Consider the following 21,340-nt stretch of genomic DNA (forward strand, 5'->3'; position numbering starts at 1 on the left):
TCATAAATCCTGCCTCTCAGGATCTTCTCCATCAACTTACCAATCACTGAAGTAAGACTCACTGGTCTATAATTTCCTAGGCGATCCCTACTCCCTTTCTTGAATAAGGGAACAACATCCGCAACCGTCCATTCCTCCGGAACCTCTCCCATCCCCATTGGTGATGCAAAGAACATTGCCAGAGGCTCAGCAATCTCCTCCCCCGCCTCCCACAGTAGCCTGGGGTACATCTCATCCAGTCCCGGTGACTTATCCAACTTGATGCTTTCCAAAAGCTCCAGCACATCCTCTTTCTTAATGTCTATATGCTCAAGCTTTTCAATCCGCTGTAAGTCATCCCTACAATCGCCAAGATCCTTTTCCGTAGTGAATACTGAAGCAAAGTACCCATTAAGTACCTCTGCTATCTCTTCCAGTTCCACACACATTTTTCCACTGTCACACTTGATTGGTCCTATTCTCTCACGTCTTATCCTCTTGCTCTTCACATACTTGTAGAATGCCTTGGGGTTTTCTTTAATCCTGTCCGCCAAGGCCTTCTCATGGCCCCTTCTGGCTCTCCTAATTTCATTCTTAAGCTCCTTCCTGCTAGCCTTATAATCTTCAAGATCTCTATCATTAACTAGTTTTTTGAACCCTTCGTAAGCTTTTCTCTTCTACTTGACTAGATTTTCAACAGTCATTGTACACCACGGTTCCTGTACCCTACCATCCTTTCCGTCTCATTGGAACGTACCTATGCAGAACGTCACGCAAATATCCCCTGAACGTTTGCCACATTTCTGTCATACATTTCCCTGAGAACATCTCTTCCCAATTTATGTTTTCAAGTTCCTGCGTGATAGCTTCATATTACCCCTTACTCCAATTAAATGCTTTCCTAAAGTCTGTTCCTATCCCTCTCTAATGGTAAAGGGGATAGGATTGTGATCACTATCTCCAAAATGCTCTCCCACTGAGAGAGCTGACACCTGACCAGGTTCATTTCTCAATACCAGATCAAGTACAGCCTCTCCTCTTGTAGGCTCATCTACATATTGTGTCAGGAAACCTTCCTTAATATACCTAACAAACTACACCCCTGCTCCTTGATGTCCCTATTACCACTGGGTGGTCTATAAAAAACACTCAGTAGAGTTATTGACCCCTTCCTGTTCCACCCACAGAGACTCAGTAGACAATCCCTCCATGACTTCTTTGTTTTCTGCTGCCATGACACTATATCTGATCAGTAGTGCCACACTCCCACCTCTTTTGCCTCACTCCCTGTCCTTTCTAAAACATCGAAAGCCTGGCACTCTAAGTAACCCTTCCTGCCCCTGAGCCATCTGAGCCTCTGTAATGGCCACAACACCATAGCTCCAAGTACTGATCCACGCTCTAAGCTCATATGTTTTGTTCATGTTGCTTCTTGATTTAAAATAGACATATCTCAAACCATAGGTCTGAGTATATCCCTTCTCTATCACCTGCCTACCCTCCCTCTCGTACTGTCTCCAAGCTTTCTCTATTTGTGAGCCAACCGCCCCTTCCTCCATCTCTTCAGTTCAGTTCTGGTTTCTCTCAAGAAAGAGAGAAAAAAACCGTGCAAACAATAAAAGTTAGAAAATTGCATTTGGTACGCAAGTGAATCCTCAGACATGGAGCCTGAAGCAGGCCCACAGCCTCACGTTCAGTTCAGCACACAGTGGAGTAAATATTGCGGAGCCCGCTGACAGGGAATCTGGAGCAGCAGGAACAGGCCACAGCCTCAGTAGAGTTGTCACAGAGCAGCTTGCAGAACCAGCCTGACCCTTGCCTCTGGTCCTGACATCTGGCCTTTCAATCCTCTAGCCCGGCGTTTACAGTCGCAAGAAGAATTACGCAATTTTCTGCATTAATTACTCATAAAATGTGGTCTGATCTTCATCTAAGTCACAATATTAGACAAAAACAATCTACCTAAGCTAAAAGCACACAAAAACAATTGTACTTTTCATGTCTTTATTGAACACATTGTTTAATCATTCAAAGTCCAGGCTGGAAAAAGGATGTTAACCCCTGTATTGTTGATTTACTCTTGTCTTCCTGATTATTGTCTTGTAGCATCATTCAACTTCTATTAAGCTTCAGGTGATGGACCGCTACACTGATATTGTCCTGTAAAATTAATTGATACAATTTTGAATTCATTGGTCCCTCAACGACTGTAAGCTGTCCAGGTCCTGAGGCACAAAAGCAGCCCCAAACCCTGATGCTCCTTCCATCATGCTTCACAGCTGGGGTGAGGTTTTGGTGTTGGTGTGCAGTGTCCTTTTCTCTCCAAATAAATAGGTGTGCATTTCTTACAAAAAGTTCATCTTTTGTCTCATCTGTCCACTGAACATTGTCCCAGAAGCATTCTGGAACATCCAGATGGTATTTTGCAAACTTGAGACGTGCAGCAAAGTTTTTTTTTGAGAGCAGTGGTTTCCTCTGTGGTGTCCTTCCATGAACAACATTCTTATTCAGTGTTTCTCCGATAGTGGACACGTGAACAGAGACTTTAGCAAAATATAGAGATTCTTGTAAACCTTTGCTGTTGCTCCTGTGTTCTTTTTCATCTCCTTTGTTTTTCCACTTCCTTTTGCACGTTGTGCTGTTGGTGCAGTCTTTGCAGGATGCACATTCCTAGGGAGAGTAGAAACAGTACTGAATTTCCTCCTTGCATAGACAATTTCTCTTACAGAGAACTGATGAATACTCAGGTCTTTAGAAATGCTTTTGTAGCCTTTTCAAGCTACACGCATCTCTACAATTCTTCTTCTAAGTTCCTCTGAAAGTTGTTTAGATTGACACACGATGCACATAAACAGATCTTTCTTGAGAAGAGCAGGTTCTGTCAACTCTGAGATTTGGAACAAAGTACAGGATATTTCCTGATGGTCTAATGTGTGTTTTTGTGATAGGGTAGGGCACCTTTATAAGCCACACCTCCAATCTTATCTTGTTGATTGGAACACCTGACTCCAAATCACTTTTGCAGAAGGCATTACCCCAGAGTTCACATACTACTTTGAACCTAGACTGTGATTGTTTAAATGGTGTACTCAGTACTGACAAGAGAAGTACAATTGTTCGTGTGTTATTAGTTTAGGCAGATTGTGTTTGTCTATTATTTTGACAAATGGAGATCAGACCACATTTTATGAGTAACTAATATAAAAACCCAGGGTTCACGAACTTTTTCTTGCACCAGTAAATCATCCGAACATTAGGTCATTCCTTGCTCAAGGATCAGGGCCCTGTCACTTCAGTACGCTCAGGGCCTAGACCCCACCACCACATTAGGCCCGTACACAACTTTGCCAAATCAATCTGCTGCTTAGATCGACCAAACATCGCTCTCCATTTGGATGGATAGACCCCGAATCTCCTCCACTCCAACTTTTCTCCATCTGACTCCATCTCAAGTATGCCTCGACCTATTCCAACTTCTCGAGCACACCTCGACCTCTAACTCCACCTCGTACACGTACGCTTCAACTCTCAACCCAGTCTCATCATTGTTTGCAGTGATCGTTTACCATAATCTGACTCCCTCTAGTATTTTGCATGTTGTTGTAGTTAACACATTATGTTTTGAGACCAAATATCACTCTTAACCTGGCATGCATGACTACATAATTCCAATACCCACATTTGCTGAATAAATTTAAAAGAAACATTTTCAAAGTGACTACATCACCACAATAAGCTAAATTCTATGTTTACCAAATGATACCTCAATAGTTTTACAATAAGTATTGTGGGTTTGACTTATCTGTTCTTTCACCATGAATAGCTTCCAGCTCTTCAGTGATGGAAAAACCATTAATTAGATATTAAAGATGCTAAATGGCTTCAAAAATAAATATTTTTGTACCTGCGGCTAGCAATGTAAATAAGACTGGCTCATTAAATGGTCTGACCGATGACAGATGCTTGCTGATATCACAAGTACCAGGCAAAATTTGTGGTAGCAAACCATCATTTTCCTCTCTGGGAAGGCAAAATTTATCACTAAGCCCTCTAACTCAGATAAGCCCTCTAACTCAAGACAGAGTTAATTTTCCACATTTGTCCCCACTTACAGCTAACTACGAAATGTACTCCTAATGGAAAAAAGAACTAGGGTTGTAAAAAGCAGCAAATCAGAGATAATGGATAAAAAAAAGCAGCAGCCCAAATTTAAGTAGCATTCCAACTTCTAGAACACCTTTTCCTATCTTCAGCTCTACACAATCCACCCTTTAACTGGATTTCAGCTCTCACCACAACCAGTGATTTATCCCACCACCCCACCACAGACATTACCCCTATCACTTTACCTGTCCATTCTACAGCCTTGAATGTCCATGCAAAATATTCTGATGGCCACTCCTCACCATCTTCAATATTACCCCTCACCTGTAGCTTTCTTCACATTTCAGTTACCAAACAAATATTGAAAACCTCTGAACCAGGGGCTCCCAACCATTTTTTTATGCCATTAAGCAAGGGGTCCGTGGACCCCAGGTTGGCAAACCCTGTTTGCCACACAGCCAATCAGTAACAAGATTTCCTCCCCACATCACAACTCAGTTTCCAAAATGACATCCAATCAGCTGATTGAAAAGTATATAAAGGCCAAACATTCGGAGGACACACCACAATCAACAGCACACTGATGATGTCTTCTTGCATGGTGATGAAAGGTTTGCAAGTAAATTGCCAAAATCAGACAGCAACTCAACCCAAGTTCTGCTCGAAAAAGAAAGACATATGGAAGTCATGCATAACCACTGTTCATTTTAAATCAGAGCAGTACCAGTAAATGTGAAAGGAACAGTTGTAAAATTATTAAAATACCACATTGATACAGCAATCTAACTCTAGGACAATGCCTCGAGTTCCTCAGGACAGTTTCCTAGCTTATTCAGTTGTTTCAAACCTTCTGGCAACATCAAAGACACAGAGCCTAATTATCTTGCTGTATATTTAGTGAGAGGAGTTGACAAAGAAGCTGAGAGATTAATTCCACCTTTTAAATAGAAAATTTCTTTGGTTCTAGCCACTATAATTTTTGCCTAATGCTTGAAATTATCATCATTACCCCTGTAATTGCTTGTTTGGGTTTACAGTTTATCTGTAGATATAATAGCTTACTTAATACTTTCGAAACTACCAATATTTTCGGAAACAATATGTGGCATTGCCATCACAGAATGGATGAAATGCATAATTTTTTAATAAGAAAAAGAGAATGGAACATAATCCTCAAAAATCTGGCAAAAGTGCAGGATTATCAACCAAGTGATCTTTCCTCCTTCATACTGTCAATTGTGGGGAGTGCACAACATTTTGTTTCTTTGCTAATACATTACATACTGAACCAATCCTTGCCCTGACGCCACAAAGAGCAAATTCAAAGTTCAAAATCCTAAGATTCATTTTATTGAGTATGCCCACAAGAAGTCCACAACAGAATAATAACCATTATAGAATCAATGAAAGACTGCACCAACGTTCAATTAGTGTGCAAAAGACAACAAACTGCAAATACAAATAAGTAATAATAATATAAATAAATAAGCAATAAATATCAAGAACATGAGATGAAGAGTGAGTCCACTGGTTGTGAAAACATTTCAATAATGGGACAAGTGAAGTTGGGTGAAGTTATCCCCTTTTGTTCAAGAGCTTGATGGTTGAGGGGTAATAACTGTTCCTGAACCTGGTTGTGTGATACCCAAGGCTCCTGTGCCTTCCTCCTGGTACCAGCAGCAAGAATCAAGCACAACCAGTAATGCTGTCAATATAGCGCCAAGATACCTCTACCCCAAAAAAAGTACAAAAAAAAGTTTTATGGTCATTTCTTGTACTTTCAGACATACTGAACAACATATCAAAAGTTGGACAGAAACGGAGCATGGGAAATTTTTTAAAAATTGACATTAAAAAAGTGGCCACCAATGAAAAGAATTGGACCCATATCTGTCTTATTTTGCTGTATTTCACTGTTTCTAACAATGGTAGTGCCATAATTGTGGTGCAAAATGTGAATGGGAATACCCGCAGTGTGTTTTATCGCCAGAACTATGAACTATTATTTCATGACATCATATGACGTCCTTTCATGACGTAGTCATAGTATTTTAATGGTTATTGTCACTGTTAATCCAAATGTCTTATTGTTTCAATCAATTTAGGTTTCCCTACCATCGTTCTCGCTGACTTTGACTCCATATTTGAGGTTTTAGCGCTCCAAAAAGTACAGTGCTGCCATCTTCATGCATATTCGAAAGTTAAAACAAAAGAAAAATCTCAATCATGATAATCCCAAATTTTTAGGGGTGGGAGTAATGACATGTTTCTTTTATATTCATCAGAAGTTCCAGTCTGGGTTCCATGTAATCATACACAGCAGCCAATACTGGGCTGGCCTTGGCTCTGATCTTGTGATAGAACAGACACTAATGTGCTCACTAAAAAGCCAAGGGGGCCTAACGCGAAGAAATGGGATGTCAGAGCACCAGAGAGCAGTCTGGACTATGCCTTCCACTGTGTCATCCTCTGACAACCTCGCCATGCAAGAACTGACCGCGAATAGTTACACAACAGGTGAACAACATAAGGAGTTGTCCACCTCCAGAGTGAGTAGAGATGAGGCTGACCTTGAAAAAGTCGCAGCAACACTGGACTGTTTCATGCCATTTTCAAAGCAAAGAACATCTTGCGCCAGCCAGATAAGCCACAACTGCCAGAAGCGATAAAGAACTATGTCACCTCCAAATCAGACAATGCTGTCATACGAATGGTCCCAACCCCATTTTTTGGGGTTAGGTGGTATATTGACCTGCCTACAGGGTGGTGGGGGTCACTGATGATAGACACTGCTTTCCTGTGACACTTTGTGCAGATGTCCTATATAATGGGGAGGCTTTACCTATGATGAATATTAAGATGGGTAATATTCATATTGCACAACTCCAGACAATGGCCACCTCTTACAAACATATTTGAACTACTTTCCCTGTCGTTTAGTGACTTTATCATTAACAAGTCCGACATCAACAATACTCTGTATTTACCATTGATAAGCTGATTCAAAGGATGAGCCATGCTAGTGCTCCACAAAGCTGAAGCGCAACATGTTTAAGACAGGGTTGCAGATGGAGTTGTCCACGCTGTCAGAGATGCAGTAGGAGAGGAATCGTTGCGGAAGAGTTTCAATGCCCATCCACCTAACCCAAGTGAGAGGGAGGGTCGCTCCAAGCACCGAACTAATGTAGTAAGATTGAATATGGCTTCCAGCTGGGCGACCCAGGCGTTTCACAGTGCCTGGGTCCAAGCCCTACAGCAAGGCACTCCCTGTGCTTGGGCAATTTAAACACTGGTCAGGGTAGATTGGAAAGCCTGAGGGTTGGGACCGGAGGTGAGGGTCAGGCTGATTCCACTCGCTCTCCCATGTTGTTCATTCAACTCTTGGTGGTGAACTGTGTGACGGGGTCCTGAATTACCCCTATGAACTGTGCATTTGGAAAAGGGAGAGAGAGAGGTGCCAAACACAGACACCTTGTTAAAAGAGAAAGAAGAGAGAGGCGAAGACTGCTCACAGTTTGTTTATACTTTCTACAAGGATGCTGCCTGCTTGTAAGTCCTTACAGAGAGAGAAGGGAGGAGCTACTTGAGATACAATTGGTACTCAGCACGGTGAAATAAATAGAAGGTCAGATGCTAGACCTACAGACACATGGTTTTGGACACTGAATGAGCTTTGTTGTGCCCACAGAAAAGGTGGGTTTTGGAGGATCGATCAGGCAGATCGATCAGTAGCTCTTGCAGTGTAAAAAGGGTGTGACCGGTGGGGAGTTATTCGTGTGTCCAACCCTCGCCTGGGTTGATAATTCCACCACAGAAGAATGGTCCCCTTTGTTGTGGTTAGTCGGTGACTTCTAAAGGATTTCGGAGGACAACGGGAAGATCAACGGCATTAGCTCACCTGAAGACTCAACTCTTTCTCTCTCTCTCCATCACTACTCAACTCAATACCACAAACTGATCTGAACTGTACTCATCATCATAAGACTATCTAATTACTCCTAGACTTAAAGAAACTTGATTTTCATATATCTCCACTGTTGCGTACCCGGTAACTGGGTTGCCAAACCAGCAGAAATGGACCACTTAGTTGGAGTCTGGATTACTGGAACTAAGTAAGTTTTATTAAAGAAATAAGTAACACAGTACTCTAAACGTAAGGATATAAATGCAACGGGTTAGCAATGGTAAAACACACATGTACACAGAACTAGGATAATAGGAATCAATCAAGCTCTATCGCAGTCTAGGGGTAAAATGATCAGTCTCAAGTGACGCAGAGTTCAGTTCAGCTTAGTACAGTTCGCAGTAATCGCTGTTGTGCCATTGGAGAGAGAGAGAGTGAATATGCAAATTTCCTGATTCAAAACAGACCTTTGATGTTCCTCGCAGTTAGCTTTCGGGCGACCCCTTTTACTGTCTTCTGAGGTCACCGACTGTGACCACTCCGTTCCGGATACGATCGTCCTTCCGCGGTAAACCCGGCACCCAGGCAAGGGCGGACACACACACCAGGTTCCCGCCGATCGTACCTTTTCACCCTGTGCGTCTATAGTCGGTCCCGCGACCAGACCTGCAAATCTCCCACCAACTTGTGGGGGCACACTGCACTTCCAGGGTCTCGTTATCTCGTGGTGTCTCTTGCCTTAGCGAACCTGTGCCTTTTATCCCCCTGCTGGGGTATCGCCTGTCGATCAAACTTCAAACAGTTCAGGTTCAAAACAACTGGTCTGACAATACTCGGAACTGTGTCTCTTTTCGTTAATCTCTCTTGTCTCTCATTAACATTTCCGAATGCTACTCCATTGTCTCACATCTCTCTCATTAGCATCAATCTTCTGATAACTTGGTCTTTCGTCACACCACACACACATATATATATATTCATTGCTAACCTGTTGATATATCTGTATTCAATAGACAATAGACAATAGGTGCAGAAGTAGACCATTCGGCCCTTCAAGCCTGCACCGCCATTCTGAGATCATGGCTGATCATCTACTATCAATACCCGGTTCCTGCCTTGTCCCCATAACCCTCAATTCCCCTATCCATAAGATACCTATCTAGCTCCTTCTTGAAAGCATCCAGAGAATTGGCCTCCACTGCCTTCTGAGGCAGCGCGTTCCACACCTCCACAACTCTCTGGGAGAAGTTCCTCCTCAACTCTGTCCTAAATGACCTACCCCTTATTCTTAAACCATGTCCTGTGGTACTGGACTCTCCCAGCATCTGGAACATATTTCCTGCCTCTATCTTGTCCAATCCCTTAATAATCTTACATGTCTCAATCAGATCCCCCCTAATCTCCTTAATTCCAGCGTGTACAAGCCCAGTCTCTCTAACCTCTCTGCGTAAGACAGTCCGGACATCCCAGGAATTAACCTAGTGAACCTACGCTGCACCTCCTCCACAGCCAGGATGTCCTTCCTTAACCCTGGAGACCAAAACTGCACACAATACTCCAGGTGTGGTCTCACCAGGGCCCTGCAAATGCAAAAGGATTTCCTTGCTCTTGTACTCAATTCCCTTTGTAGTAAAGGCCAACATTCCATTAGCCTTCTTCACTGCCTGCTGCACTTGCTCATTCACCTTCAGAGACTGATGAACAGGTACTCCTAGATCTCTTTGTATTTCTCCCTTACCTAACTCCACACCATTCAGATAATAATCTGCCTTCCTGTTCTTGCTCCCAAAGTGAATAACCTCACACTTATTCACATTAAACGCCATCTGCCAAGTTTCTGCCCACTCACCCAGCCTATCCAAGTCACCTTGAATTCTCCTAACATCCTCATCACATGTCACACTGCCACCCAGCTTAGTATCATCAGTAAACTTGCTGATGTTATTCACAATGCCTTCCTCTAAATCACTGACATAAATCGTAAACAGCTGTGGTCCCAATACCGAGCCTTGTGGCACCCCACTAATCACCACCTGCCATTCCGAGAAACACCCATTCACCGCTACCCTTTGCTTTCTATCTGCCAACCAGTTTTCTATCCATGTCAATATCCTCCCCCCAATGCTATGAGCTCTGATTTTACCCACCAATCTCCTATGTGGTACCTTATCAAATGCCTTCTGAAAGTCAAGGTACACCACATCCACTGGATCTCCCGCATCTATCTTCCTGGTTACATCCTCGAAAAACTCCAATAGATTAGTCAAGCATGATTCGCCCTTGGTAAATCCATGCTGGCTCGGCCCAATCCTATCACTGCTATCAAAGTATGCCACTATTTCATCTTTAATAATGGACTCCAGCATCTTCCCCACTACTGATGTTAGGCTAACAGGGCGATAGTTCTCTGTTTTCTCCCTCCCTCCTTTCTTAAAAAGTGGGATAACATTAGCCATTCGCCAATCCTCAGTAACTGATCCTGAATCTAAGGAACAATGGAAAATGATCACCAATGCATCCGCAATTTCCAGAGCCACCTCCTTTAGTACCCTAGGATGCAGACCATCTGGACCTGGGGATTTGTTAGCCTTCAGTTCCATCAGTCTACTCATCACTGTTTCCTTCCTAATGTCAATCTGTTTCAGTTCCTCTGTTACTCTATGTCCCTAGCCCATGCATACATCTGGGAGATTGCTTGTGTCTTCCCTAGTGAAGACAGATCCAAAGTTAAATTCATCTGCCATTTCTCTGTTTCCCATAACAATTTCTCCCAATTCATTCTTCAAGGGCCCAACATTTTTCTTAACTATCTTCCTTCTCTTCACATACCTAAAAAAACTCTTGCTATCCTCCTTTATATTCCTAGCTAGCTTGCATTCATACCTCATTTTTTCTCCTTGTATTGCCTTTTTAGTTAAGTTCTGTTGCTCCTTAAAAATTTCCCAATCATCCGTCTTCCCACTCACCTTAGCTCTGTTATACTTCTTTTTTAATGCTATGCTATCTCTGACTTCGTCAACCACTGTGGCCACTTTCCCCCCTTTGAATCCTTCCTTCTCCGGGGGATGAACTGATTTTGCACCTTGTGCATTATTCCCAAGAATACCTGCCATTGCTGTTCCATTGTCTTTTCTGCTAGGATACCAACCAGTCAACTTTGGCCAGCTCCTCCCTCATGGCTCCATAGTCTCCATTAATATTACAGTATTAATATTACAGTAATGCGTAGTTACTAATAAATACTATTAGTTAACAGCAATACTGGACTCCAAAGTGTTATTCATTTCTGCTGGTTCTTTAACCCGTCACAAGGTACGTGACAACTGTTTCTGTTGCTGTGCTACTGAGACTGAGGCTTAGGCCTACTCCGGCTGCTCCAAGGAACGGACCTAAAGACTCAATATGGATCGGATGCTGTTCCTTGGTTCTACTGTTTGCATGTGTAACACCCTGGAAAAGGTTTCACTGCTAGTTGCAATGGTTTCTCTGCAGCAGCAGTGTTTGGGTTATGACTAGAGATAACGGGGGCTTTGGAATGTGCGCTGTCCAATGAGGGGAATGTTTTCTTTCTTGTGTGCCCGAGAGTGAGGTATTCATGTTCTTTTGTTCACCGGAAGATGGAGAGAGAAGATGCCGGAACAGAGAGGTCATAGACTGCAGGACAGAGTGGACTCGGAATGGGGCCGGGAGTTGACGACGCCCAGGGGAAATTGATGGAGAACTAACGGACATGAAAACCGTGAGCTGCAACGTGCACATTAGACTGTTTCATTAAAATGGGCCCTTTTTCGTTTCGTTTTCTTTACTAGCCCCTAGTCAATTTAAGAATTATAAAGCTCAATCATTTAATTGCATATGGTGTGTACTGTCTGATATTTCATGGTACTGATTTGTAACAGGGTAACACATCATGCAGCATCCACACAAACGAGACTTCACAAGCTTGGCAGGGCCGGAGACCATCTTCCCTTGACTAACGCCACTGGCCAAACCTGAAGGTTACACATGATTTTTTTTTTCTCTTTTTCTGTGCAGTGGTTTTGGTCTTTCTTTTTATTTTCAATTAGGTTTTTCAGGTTTCTTGCTTTTGTAGCTGCCCGAAAGCAGGGAAATCTCAAGGTGTATAATTTATAGATCCTTTGGTAATAAATAAACTTTGAATCTTTGATGTGTAAGAAATAGTTGTTTACACATGTCACAAACATTAAGTTATTTGATAAATGTTAGTAGCACAGATAGTGGCTTAATAATCTTTCACAGGTTTTCTATCAACAAGATTTTGTTAAACCGGATCTGACATCAGCTCAGAGTAGAAAAGGTTTCTTTGCAGTGATTTGAGCCAGGGCACCCAAACCAAATAAGAAGAGATCAAAGCAGTGAGGCAAACAGTGGGTACAAACAGGTGTTGGATTTGTCTCTAGACTTACTATCGAACATTCCTACATTTGTTTGTGTTTTTATATAATCACCTATATACATGTGATTGTTCAGGATGTTTCTCAGTGGTTATGGTTGTCTCTCTATTTTTCTGGAAGCTTCTTAGTTTCAGTGGCAGGAGTCAATTACTTGAATCTGGCTACTTAATTGGTTATTTGTTATCTGTTGGAACTTAGTGGTCTGGTATAAGAAGACAAAACCATCTTTGTTCATTCTCTTTTTTCTCCTCCGTTGGCTCTCTTCGTCTGCTCTCTCCTTGCTCTTCTCTTTCCTCTGTCTCTCACCATGCTTCTCCCTTTGTCGTCTTTGTCCTTGTAACATTTAATAAAATGATCAGAAGCAACAAGTTTCATGCCTCATTCTTAATTTGCAAAGAATCTTTGGATCACAAAAGCACCAGGATTCAGCACAGGTATATGAAATTTTCAGCCCTGGTTGAACACATTTGCCCTCATCCAATACTTTATCACAGAAATAATAAACACTTGCATAAAATTTCATGTAACTGGTTTCATTTTCTTCTATAATGTAATTAAAAAATCTCAGCAATGAATTATTTTCCCACACTTGTAGCACGAATCTGGAGTCATCCAAAGATCTATCCTGCATAAGTGGGTAGTGAAAACAAGTGCTCTTGCAACAGTTAAGAACCACCAGGGTGAGCACTTGATAGATCAAGTGCCGGTAAATTGGATTAATCTAGATAGATACTTGATGATCAACGTGCTAGGCCAACATGTCTCGTTTCGGTATTGTATGTCCACTTGACTTCTCCCCAACCACAGCCACAACTCTCAACAAAATTGATCCCTCAGAGACATGTAATTGCACTTTGCACTGAAACCTCCAATTATACCCCACCTCAATTATTTTAATAAGAACATAAGAAATAGGAGCAGGAGTAGGCCATCCGGCCCATTGAGCCTGCCCCGCCATTCAATCAGATCATGGCAGATCAGTCCGTAAACTCAGCTCCATCTACCCGCCTTTTCCCCATAACCCTTAATTCCCTTACTATGTAAAAACCTTTCTAACTGTTTCTTAAAATATATTTAGTGAAGAAGCCTCAACTGATTCTCTGGGCAGAGAATTCCACAGATTCACCACTCTCTGGGACAAACAGTTTCTCCTCATCTCCATCCTAAATCTTCTCCCCTGATTCTTGAGGCAATCTTTAACACAGAAGCATAAAAAAGGAGTAGGACACAGAACATACAAGTGTACAGAACAGTACAGGCCATTCAAACCACAATGTTGTGCCAAACCAGCTATAAAGCAAATCATAAACACCCAAACACTACTCCCTCCTACCTACACCACATCCATAACCTCTCCATCTTCCTTACATCCATGTGCCTATCCAAACTTCTCTTAAAAGCCGCTAATGTATTTGCCTCTAGCAGCATACCAGGCAGTACATCCCAGGCATCCACCACTCTCCGAGTAAAACAAACTTAGCCCTCACACCACCCTTGGACCTATCCCTTCTCACCTTCAATGCACGTCCTCTAGTATTTGACATTTCAACCCTGGGAAACAGATACTCCTCATTTACTCTATCTGTGCCTCTCATAATCTTGCAAACCTCTATCAGAACTCCCCTCAGCCTCCACTGTCCAGTCTCATGTGATAGCACATGACCTCAAAACCAGGCAACATCCTGGTGAACCTCTTCTGCACCCTCTCCAAAGCCTCAACAGCCTTCCTATAGTGGGGCAACCAGAACTGTAGCAGTAATCCAGATGTGGTCTAACCAGAGTTTTATGAAATTACAACATCACCTCCTGACTTCTGAACTCAGTGCCTTGACTAAGAAAAGCAAGCATTCCATAGTTCTTCTTAACCATTTCATCCACCTGTGTAGCCACTTTCAGGGAGCTATGAATGTCGATCCCAAGTTCTCTCTGCTCAACACTCTTAAAGTACCTTGCCCTTAATAGTGTATTTTCTCTTTGAGTTTGCCCTTCTGAGGAGTAGCACCTCCCATTTATCTGGGTTAAATTTCATCTGCCATTTCTCAGCCCATACCTGCAACTGGACTATACTGTGTTGTATTCTTTGCCAGTATTCTACACTATCCACAACTCCACCAATCTTAGTGTCACTTGCAAATTTACTAACCCACATCTACATATTCATCCAGGTCACTTACATATGTTACAAACAGTAGTGGTCCCGGCACAGATGCCTGCGGAACTCCCTTCGACCACTATCCTGTCTCCTATTTCTGAATCTACCTCTCCACCTCTGATTCTCCAATGAGTACTAGCTCATGGACCTCTGGTTTCCCTCTTCTAAAGTAAACAATCAGTTCCTTGGTCTTGTTGACATTGACTAAGCGGTCGTTGTTGTCAGCCAAATTTTCTGTCTCCCTCCTATCTGCTGTTTCATCACCACCTTTGATACAGCCCACAACAGTGATGTCATCAGCAAACTTGTATATGATGTTGGAGCTGTACTTAGCCACATATTCATAGGTGTAAAGCAAATAGAGCAGGGGCTAAGAACACAGCCCTGTGGTACACCTGTGCTGATGGAGAATGTGGAGATGTTTTGCAAATTCAAACTGACTGGGGTCTACAAGAGAGGAAATCCAGGATCTAACTGCACAAGGAGGTATTGAGGTCCAGGTCTTCAAGTTTATTGATTAGTTTTGAGGGATGATGGTATTACATTCTGAACTGTAATTTATAAGGAGCATCATGATATATGCATCTTTGGTGTCCAGATGTTCCAGGGTTCTGTGAAGCCAATGAGATGGCATCTGCTATGGACTTGTTGCTTCGGTAGGCAAATTGGAAGAGATCCAAGTCACCGCTCAGACAGGAGCTGATATGTTTCAACACCAGCCTCTCAAAACACTTCATCAGTGTGGATACAAGTGCCACTGGGCGACAGTCATTGAGGCAGGTTACCATGCTCTTCTTGGGCACCAGTATAACCGAAACCTGCTGGAAGCAAGTGGGTACCACACACTGCTGGAGTGAGAGGATGAAGATATCTGTGAACACACCAGCCAGTTGGTCAGCACAGGTTTTCAGTGCTCGACCAGGGACTCTGTCCGGACCAGATGCTTTCCTTGGATTCACTCTCTTGAAAGCATGTCATCATCAGATACTGAGATCAAAGGATCACTGGGAGACACTGGGATGCACAGTGGTCCCTCCCTGTTCTGGTGGTCAAAGCAAACATAGAAGGCATTGAGCTCATCTGGAAGCGAAGCTCTGCTGTCCTCCATGTTGCTAGATTTAATTTTGTAGGAGGTTATGGCATTCAAACCCTGCCACAGCTGTCAAGCATCCTCATTGATTCCAGTCTAGTCCGGAATCTCCACTTCACCCATGAGATGGCTTTCCGGAGGTCATATCTACACCTCTTGTAGCATTCTTGATTTCCATACTTGAATGCCTCTAAGCTGGTCCTCAACAAATTCTGGATTTCATGGTTCATCCAGGGCTTCTGATTGGGCTGAACGCTGTTCTAATAAAGTCTGTTACAATGCTGGTGAAGTAATTCAGATATTCAGACAAGTGCTTGAACACAACCCAGTCCACTGACTCAAGGCAATCTTGTAACTGTTCCTCTGCCTTCCATGACCACCTCTTAGCTGTGTTGACCTCTGAAGCCTTGCCTTTTATGCTGTCTGTATGCAGATAGCAGGAGTACAGCCAAATGATCTGATGTGCCAAAATGTGTTCTAGAAAAGGAATGATAGGCATTCCTCATCGTAGTGTAGTAGTGGTCTAGTGTTGGGACCTCTGTTGCAATAGATTACGTGCCGCTGATAATTGGGCAGAGGCCTGGTTAAAGTCACTAACTATAATTTGAAATGCATTGGGATGGGCTGTACCTTGCCTGCAGATGACATCATGCAGTTTTGCAAGTTTTAGAATTAGTATGGCATAGATCACAAGATTAATTCCTCAAATAAAAGGAATGTCCCACAAAAGGAGAATGATTAAGATTGCCAATGCTCACTGGAGATCATAAAGAAAGAAAAGTGATCTGATTGTGATAGGTTTCTTTGGAATTGATAAGGTACAGTGCAAAAACCAGCTAGTTGGAGTAAAAAAAAATATCAGCAAGCAATCTCAGGGTAAGATTTTATTTATTTATTTAGAGATACAGTATTGGACAGGCCCTTCCAGCCCAACGAGTATATCACCCAGCAATCTGCCTAATCACAGGACAATTTACAATGAACAATTAACCTACTAACTGATACGTCTTTGAACTGAGGGAGGAAACCCACATGCTCATGGGAAGGACATACAAACTTCTTAAAGACAACAGTCGAGTTGAACTCTGAACTCCAGTGCCCCGAGCTTCTATAGTGTCGTGCTAACTGCTATGCTACTGTGGTGCCCCTCTATAGAGGTTGGCCCCCTAGAAATGGGAAATGAAGACCGTCTTGACATCAAAATTTATAAGTTTTTGAAATCCTCAGATGATTTCAAATGCTCAGTGAGTATATATGAATCAGAAAATGGAGATTAGACAATGAAGTACGCAAGATACAGGATCAGCAAAGGTCTTACTGAATGACAGAAGTGGCTCGAGGTGACACATTAGACAATCCTGCATTGACATCTTACATTCTTAACTTCATGCCAAAGACTGAATCATCTCAAAGACTGAATCATCTCAAAGACTGAAGACTGAAGAATGAGGGGTGACCTCATAGAAACATTTTGAATGTTGAAAGGCATGGACAGAGTGGATGCGGCAAAGTTGTTTCCCATGATGGGGGAGTCTAGTATGAGAGGGCATGACTTAAGGATTGAAGGGCGCCCATTCAGAACAGAGATGTGAAGAAATTTTTTTAGTCAGAGGGTGGTGAATCTATGGAATTTGTTGCCATGGGCAGCAGTGGAGGCCAAGTCATTCGGTGTACTTAAGGCAGATATTGATAGGTATCTGAGCAGCCAGGGCATCAAAGGTTATGGTGAGAAGGTGGGGGAGTGGGACTAAATGGGAGAACGGATCAGCTCATGATAAAATGGCGGAGCAGACTCAATGGGCCGAATGGCCGACTTCTGCACCTTTGTCTTATGGTCTTATTTGCAACCCTCCAATCTTCCGGTACTTATCCCATCCCTATTGATGATGCAAAGATCATCGCAAGAGGTTCAATAATCTCCTCCCTCGCTTCCTACAGTAGCCTGTATATCTCATCCGGTCCCGGTGACTGATCCAACTTAATGCTTTTCCAAAGCTCCAGCACGTCCTCTTTCTTAATGTCTATGTGCTCAAGCATTTCAGTCCACTGCAAGTCATCCCCACAATTGCCAAGGTCTTTTTCCCTGGTGAATACTGAAGCAAAGTATTCATTAAGTAGCTTCGCTACCTCCTCTGACTCCACGCACACGTTTCCTCTATCACACCTGATTGGTCCTATTCTCACATGGCTCATCCTCTTGCTCCTCAAATACTTATAGAATGCCTTGGGGTTTTCCTTAATCCTGCTCACCAAGGCCTTCTCATAGTCCCTTCTGGCTCTCGTAATTCCATTCTGAAGCTCCTTCCTGGCACCCTTGTAATTTTCCAGAGCTCTAACAGTACCTAGTTTCCTGAACCTTTCGTAAGCTTTGCTTTTCTTCTTAACTAGATTTTCTACATACTTTGTACACCATGGTTCTTTAACTCTACCATCCTTTCCCTGCCTCAATGGAACGTACCTCTGCAGGACACCATGCAAATGTGCCCTGAACATTTGCCACATTTCTGCTGTGCATTTCCCTGAGAACATCTGCTCCTAAGATTCCGCCTAATAGCATCATATTTCCCCCATCCCAATTAAATGTTTCCCAAATTATCTGCTCCTATCCCTCACCAGCCCTGTGGTGGAGAAGCTGCTGCTGCTGCTACTACTACTGAGGCCTAGGGGGCCGGCATCAGGCACGATGACGGACTCTCCACTTCTCCCTCTCCCTCATCAGTGTGTTCACTTCATCTACATTAGCCACGCCGCTGTCTTCTAGGAGTGCGTTGACCATAGTCTTGGGAGGCCACCCAGGGTTCATCCTCCCTTAGTGGTCACTAACTCCAAAATGCTTTCCTCCCAGGAGATCTGACACCTGACCAGGTACATTTCCCAATACCAGATCAAGTACAGCCTCTCCTCTAGTTGGCTTATCTACATACTGCATCAGAAACCAAATTTCCCCTCGGGATTAATAAAGTATTAATAAAGTATCTATCTATCTAGCTATCTATCAAACCTTCCTGAACACACCTAACAAACTCCACCCCATCTAAACCCCTTGCGCTAAGGAGATAATCAATATTAGGGAAGTTAAAATCTCCCATCACAACAACCCTTTCATTATTTCACCGTTCCTGAACCTGCCTCCCTATCTGCTCCTTGATATCTTTGTTACTATTGGGAGTCTATAAAAAAACACCCAGTAGAGTTATTGCCCCTTTCCTGTTTCTGACTTCTACCCACACTCACTCAGTAGACCATCCATCCATGACTTCCTCCTTTTCTGCAGCGGTGACACTATCCTAATTTGCAATGCCATGCCCCCACCTCTTTTGCTTCCCTCTCTGTTTTTGAAACATCTAAAGCCCGGCACACTCAGCAGCCATAATGTTAAATGCTTTGTCTCCCCCTACCACCTTTCCTGCCCCAACTAAATATTATTGCTTTCACACAACAATCTTTACTCTAACGATCAAAATGAAAATATTTAACTTGGAATTTGTTCTTATTTTGGTCTTACCCAAAATTTTGGTAATTTCATACAGGGTAAAGGCAAGTAGTCTTTTTTTAGCACCTATAAATAGTGAAAACAAAAAGACTTACCAAAAATCCCAAGAGTCTGGAGTCACTGTCATAAGTTTCTGGTCATAGCCTTTCTGTTCAACTAAGTACTGAGCAAAGCTGTCATAAATTAGCTGGAATAAAAACAAAGTTTACAATAAATACTGGCAATATCATGTGTCTTCAATGATGTAACAGAGAGCTAACTAGAAATTAGAGGAATCACAAACTTGTGTCCTCAGGAAATACTGTCACTTTGTATATATGATAACTTTTCAGAGACAAGACTCAGATCTCAGAAGTTTTTGTTTAGCTGTTTGGAATTTTGAGAATAATCTTAACATAATAACTGCTATTTCACACCTCATACAGCAAACAGACACCTATTTGGTAACAATTTGTAGTAAATAATATAAATAATTATTCTTTTATTTCTTATCAATAAGGAATATATAACTAAAACAAGAGGAACATACTTACATTTTACAACAAACCTTAAGAGTTTGTTTTGTAATTGTAATTGAGCCTCTCCACTGAAATATTTGAAATTTAAAAACATTTACAGTCTCACAAATTAGATACTACTGTACTAGAAAGTTTGTGAACGTGGTAGAATTTTCTCTATTTCTGCATAAATATCACCTAAAATGTGATCAGATTTTCACTCATCCTAAAACTAGATAAAGAGAATCCAATTAAATAAATGACACAAAAAACATTATACTTGTTCATTTATTTATTGAGAAAAACTATCCAATATTCCATGTATTTGTTGGAAAAAGCATATGAACCTTTGTTTTCATTAACTGGTCTGACCCCCTTGTACAGCAATAACTTCAGCCAAACTGTTGATCGGTCCTGCACATCAGCTTGGAGGAATTTTAGGCCATTACTCCTTACAAAACTGCTTCAACTCTGGGATGTTGGAGGTTCCCTTGCATGAACTACTTGCTTCAGGTTCTTCCACAACATCTTCTATTGATTAAGGTCAGTACTTTGACTCGGCCTTTTCAAACACAAATTTTCTTCTGTCTAAACCATTATGTTGTTAATTTACTCTTGTCTTTCAGATCATTGTCTTGTTGCATTATCCAAGTTCTATGAAGCTTCAGGTAACAGACTGCTACTTTGACATTCTCCTGTAAAATGTATTGATAAAATTTGAATTAATTGATCCCTCAACGATTGCAAGCTGTCTAGGCCCTGAGGCAGCAAAGCAGCCCCAAACCAGGATGCTCTTTCTACCATGCTTCACAATTGGGATGAGGTTTTGGTGTTGGTGTGCAGTACCCTTTTACCTCCAAACATAGCAATGTGCATTTCTGCCAAAAAGTTAAATTCTTGTCTCATCTGTCCACAAAACATTGTCCCATAAGCATTGTAGAACATCCAGGTGTCTTTTGCAAAGTTGAGACATGCAATTTTAAGAGAACAGTGGTTTCCTCTGCAGTGTACTTCCACAGAGACCATTCTTGTTCAGTGTTTTTCTTATAGTGGACACATGAACAGAGACTTTAGCAAGTTTTAGGGATTTCTGCAGATCTTTTGCTCTTATCCTTAGGTACTTTTTCACTTCCTTCAGCATTGCACATTGTGCTCTTGCTGTGATCCTTGCAGGATGCCCACTCCTAGGGAGAACAGCAACAGTACAGTTTCCTCCATTTGTACACAATTTCTTTTACTGTGGACTGCTGAACACTCAGGTCTGTAAAAATGCTTTTGTAGCCTTATCCAGCTTCATACATCTCTACAATTCTTTTTTTAAGGTCCTCTGAAAGTTATTTTGGTCAAGGCATGGTGCACATAAACAGAGCAAGCTCTGTCAGTAACCTGACTTTGTGTGTCTTTTTGATAGGGCAGGGCACCTCTACAACCCACACCTCCAATCTCATCTTATTGACTGGAACACCTGTCTTCAAATAGCTTTACATGAGGAAATCTGCAGATGCTGGAATAGGGGCTGGAATTGGGTCCTGACGAAGGCTCTCAGCCCAAAACATCGACTGTACCTCTTCCTAGAGATGCTGCCTGGCCTGCTGCGTTCAAATAGCTTTTGTAGAAGACAATACCCCAGAAGTTCACATATGTTTTCCAACAAATACATGTATTATTAGATCATTTTTTCTCAATAAATAAATAAACAGGTATAA

The 21,340-nt window shown here is 42.2% G+C and overlaps 1 protein-coding gene across 1 annotated transcript in view; it reads right to left on the minus strand.

Moving 5' to 3' along the window:
* nt5dc1 (5'-nucleotidase domain containing 1) overlaps window positions 1-21,340 on the minus strand; it is a 665,771-nt gene that overhangs the window by 637,276 nt on the left and 7,155 nt on the right. The window contains exon 2 of the mRNA XM_063033647.1: window positions 19,233-19,324. Within this exon, the coding sequence (XP_062889717.1) occupies window positions 19,233-19,324 (92 nt within the window). The remainder of the gene's footprint in view (window positions 1-19,232; window positions 19,325-21,340) is intronic.

The sequence above is a fragment of the Mobula hypostoma genome, chromosome 2 (assembly GCF_963921235.1).
Source record: "Mobula hypostoma chromosome 2, sMobHyp1.1, whole genome shotgun sequence".
Lineage (NCBI taxonomy): Eukaryota > Metazoa > Chordata > Chondrichthyes > Myliobatiformes > Myliobatidae > Mobula > Mobula hypostoma.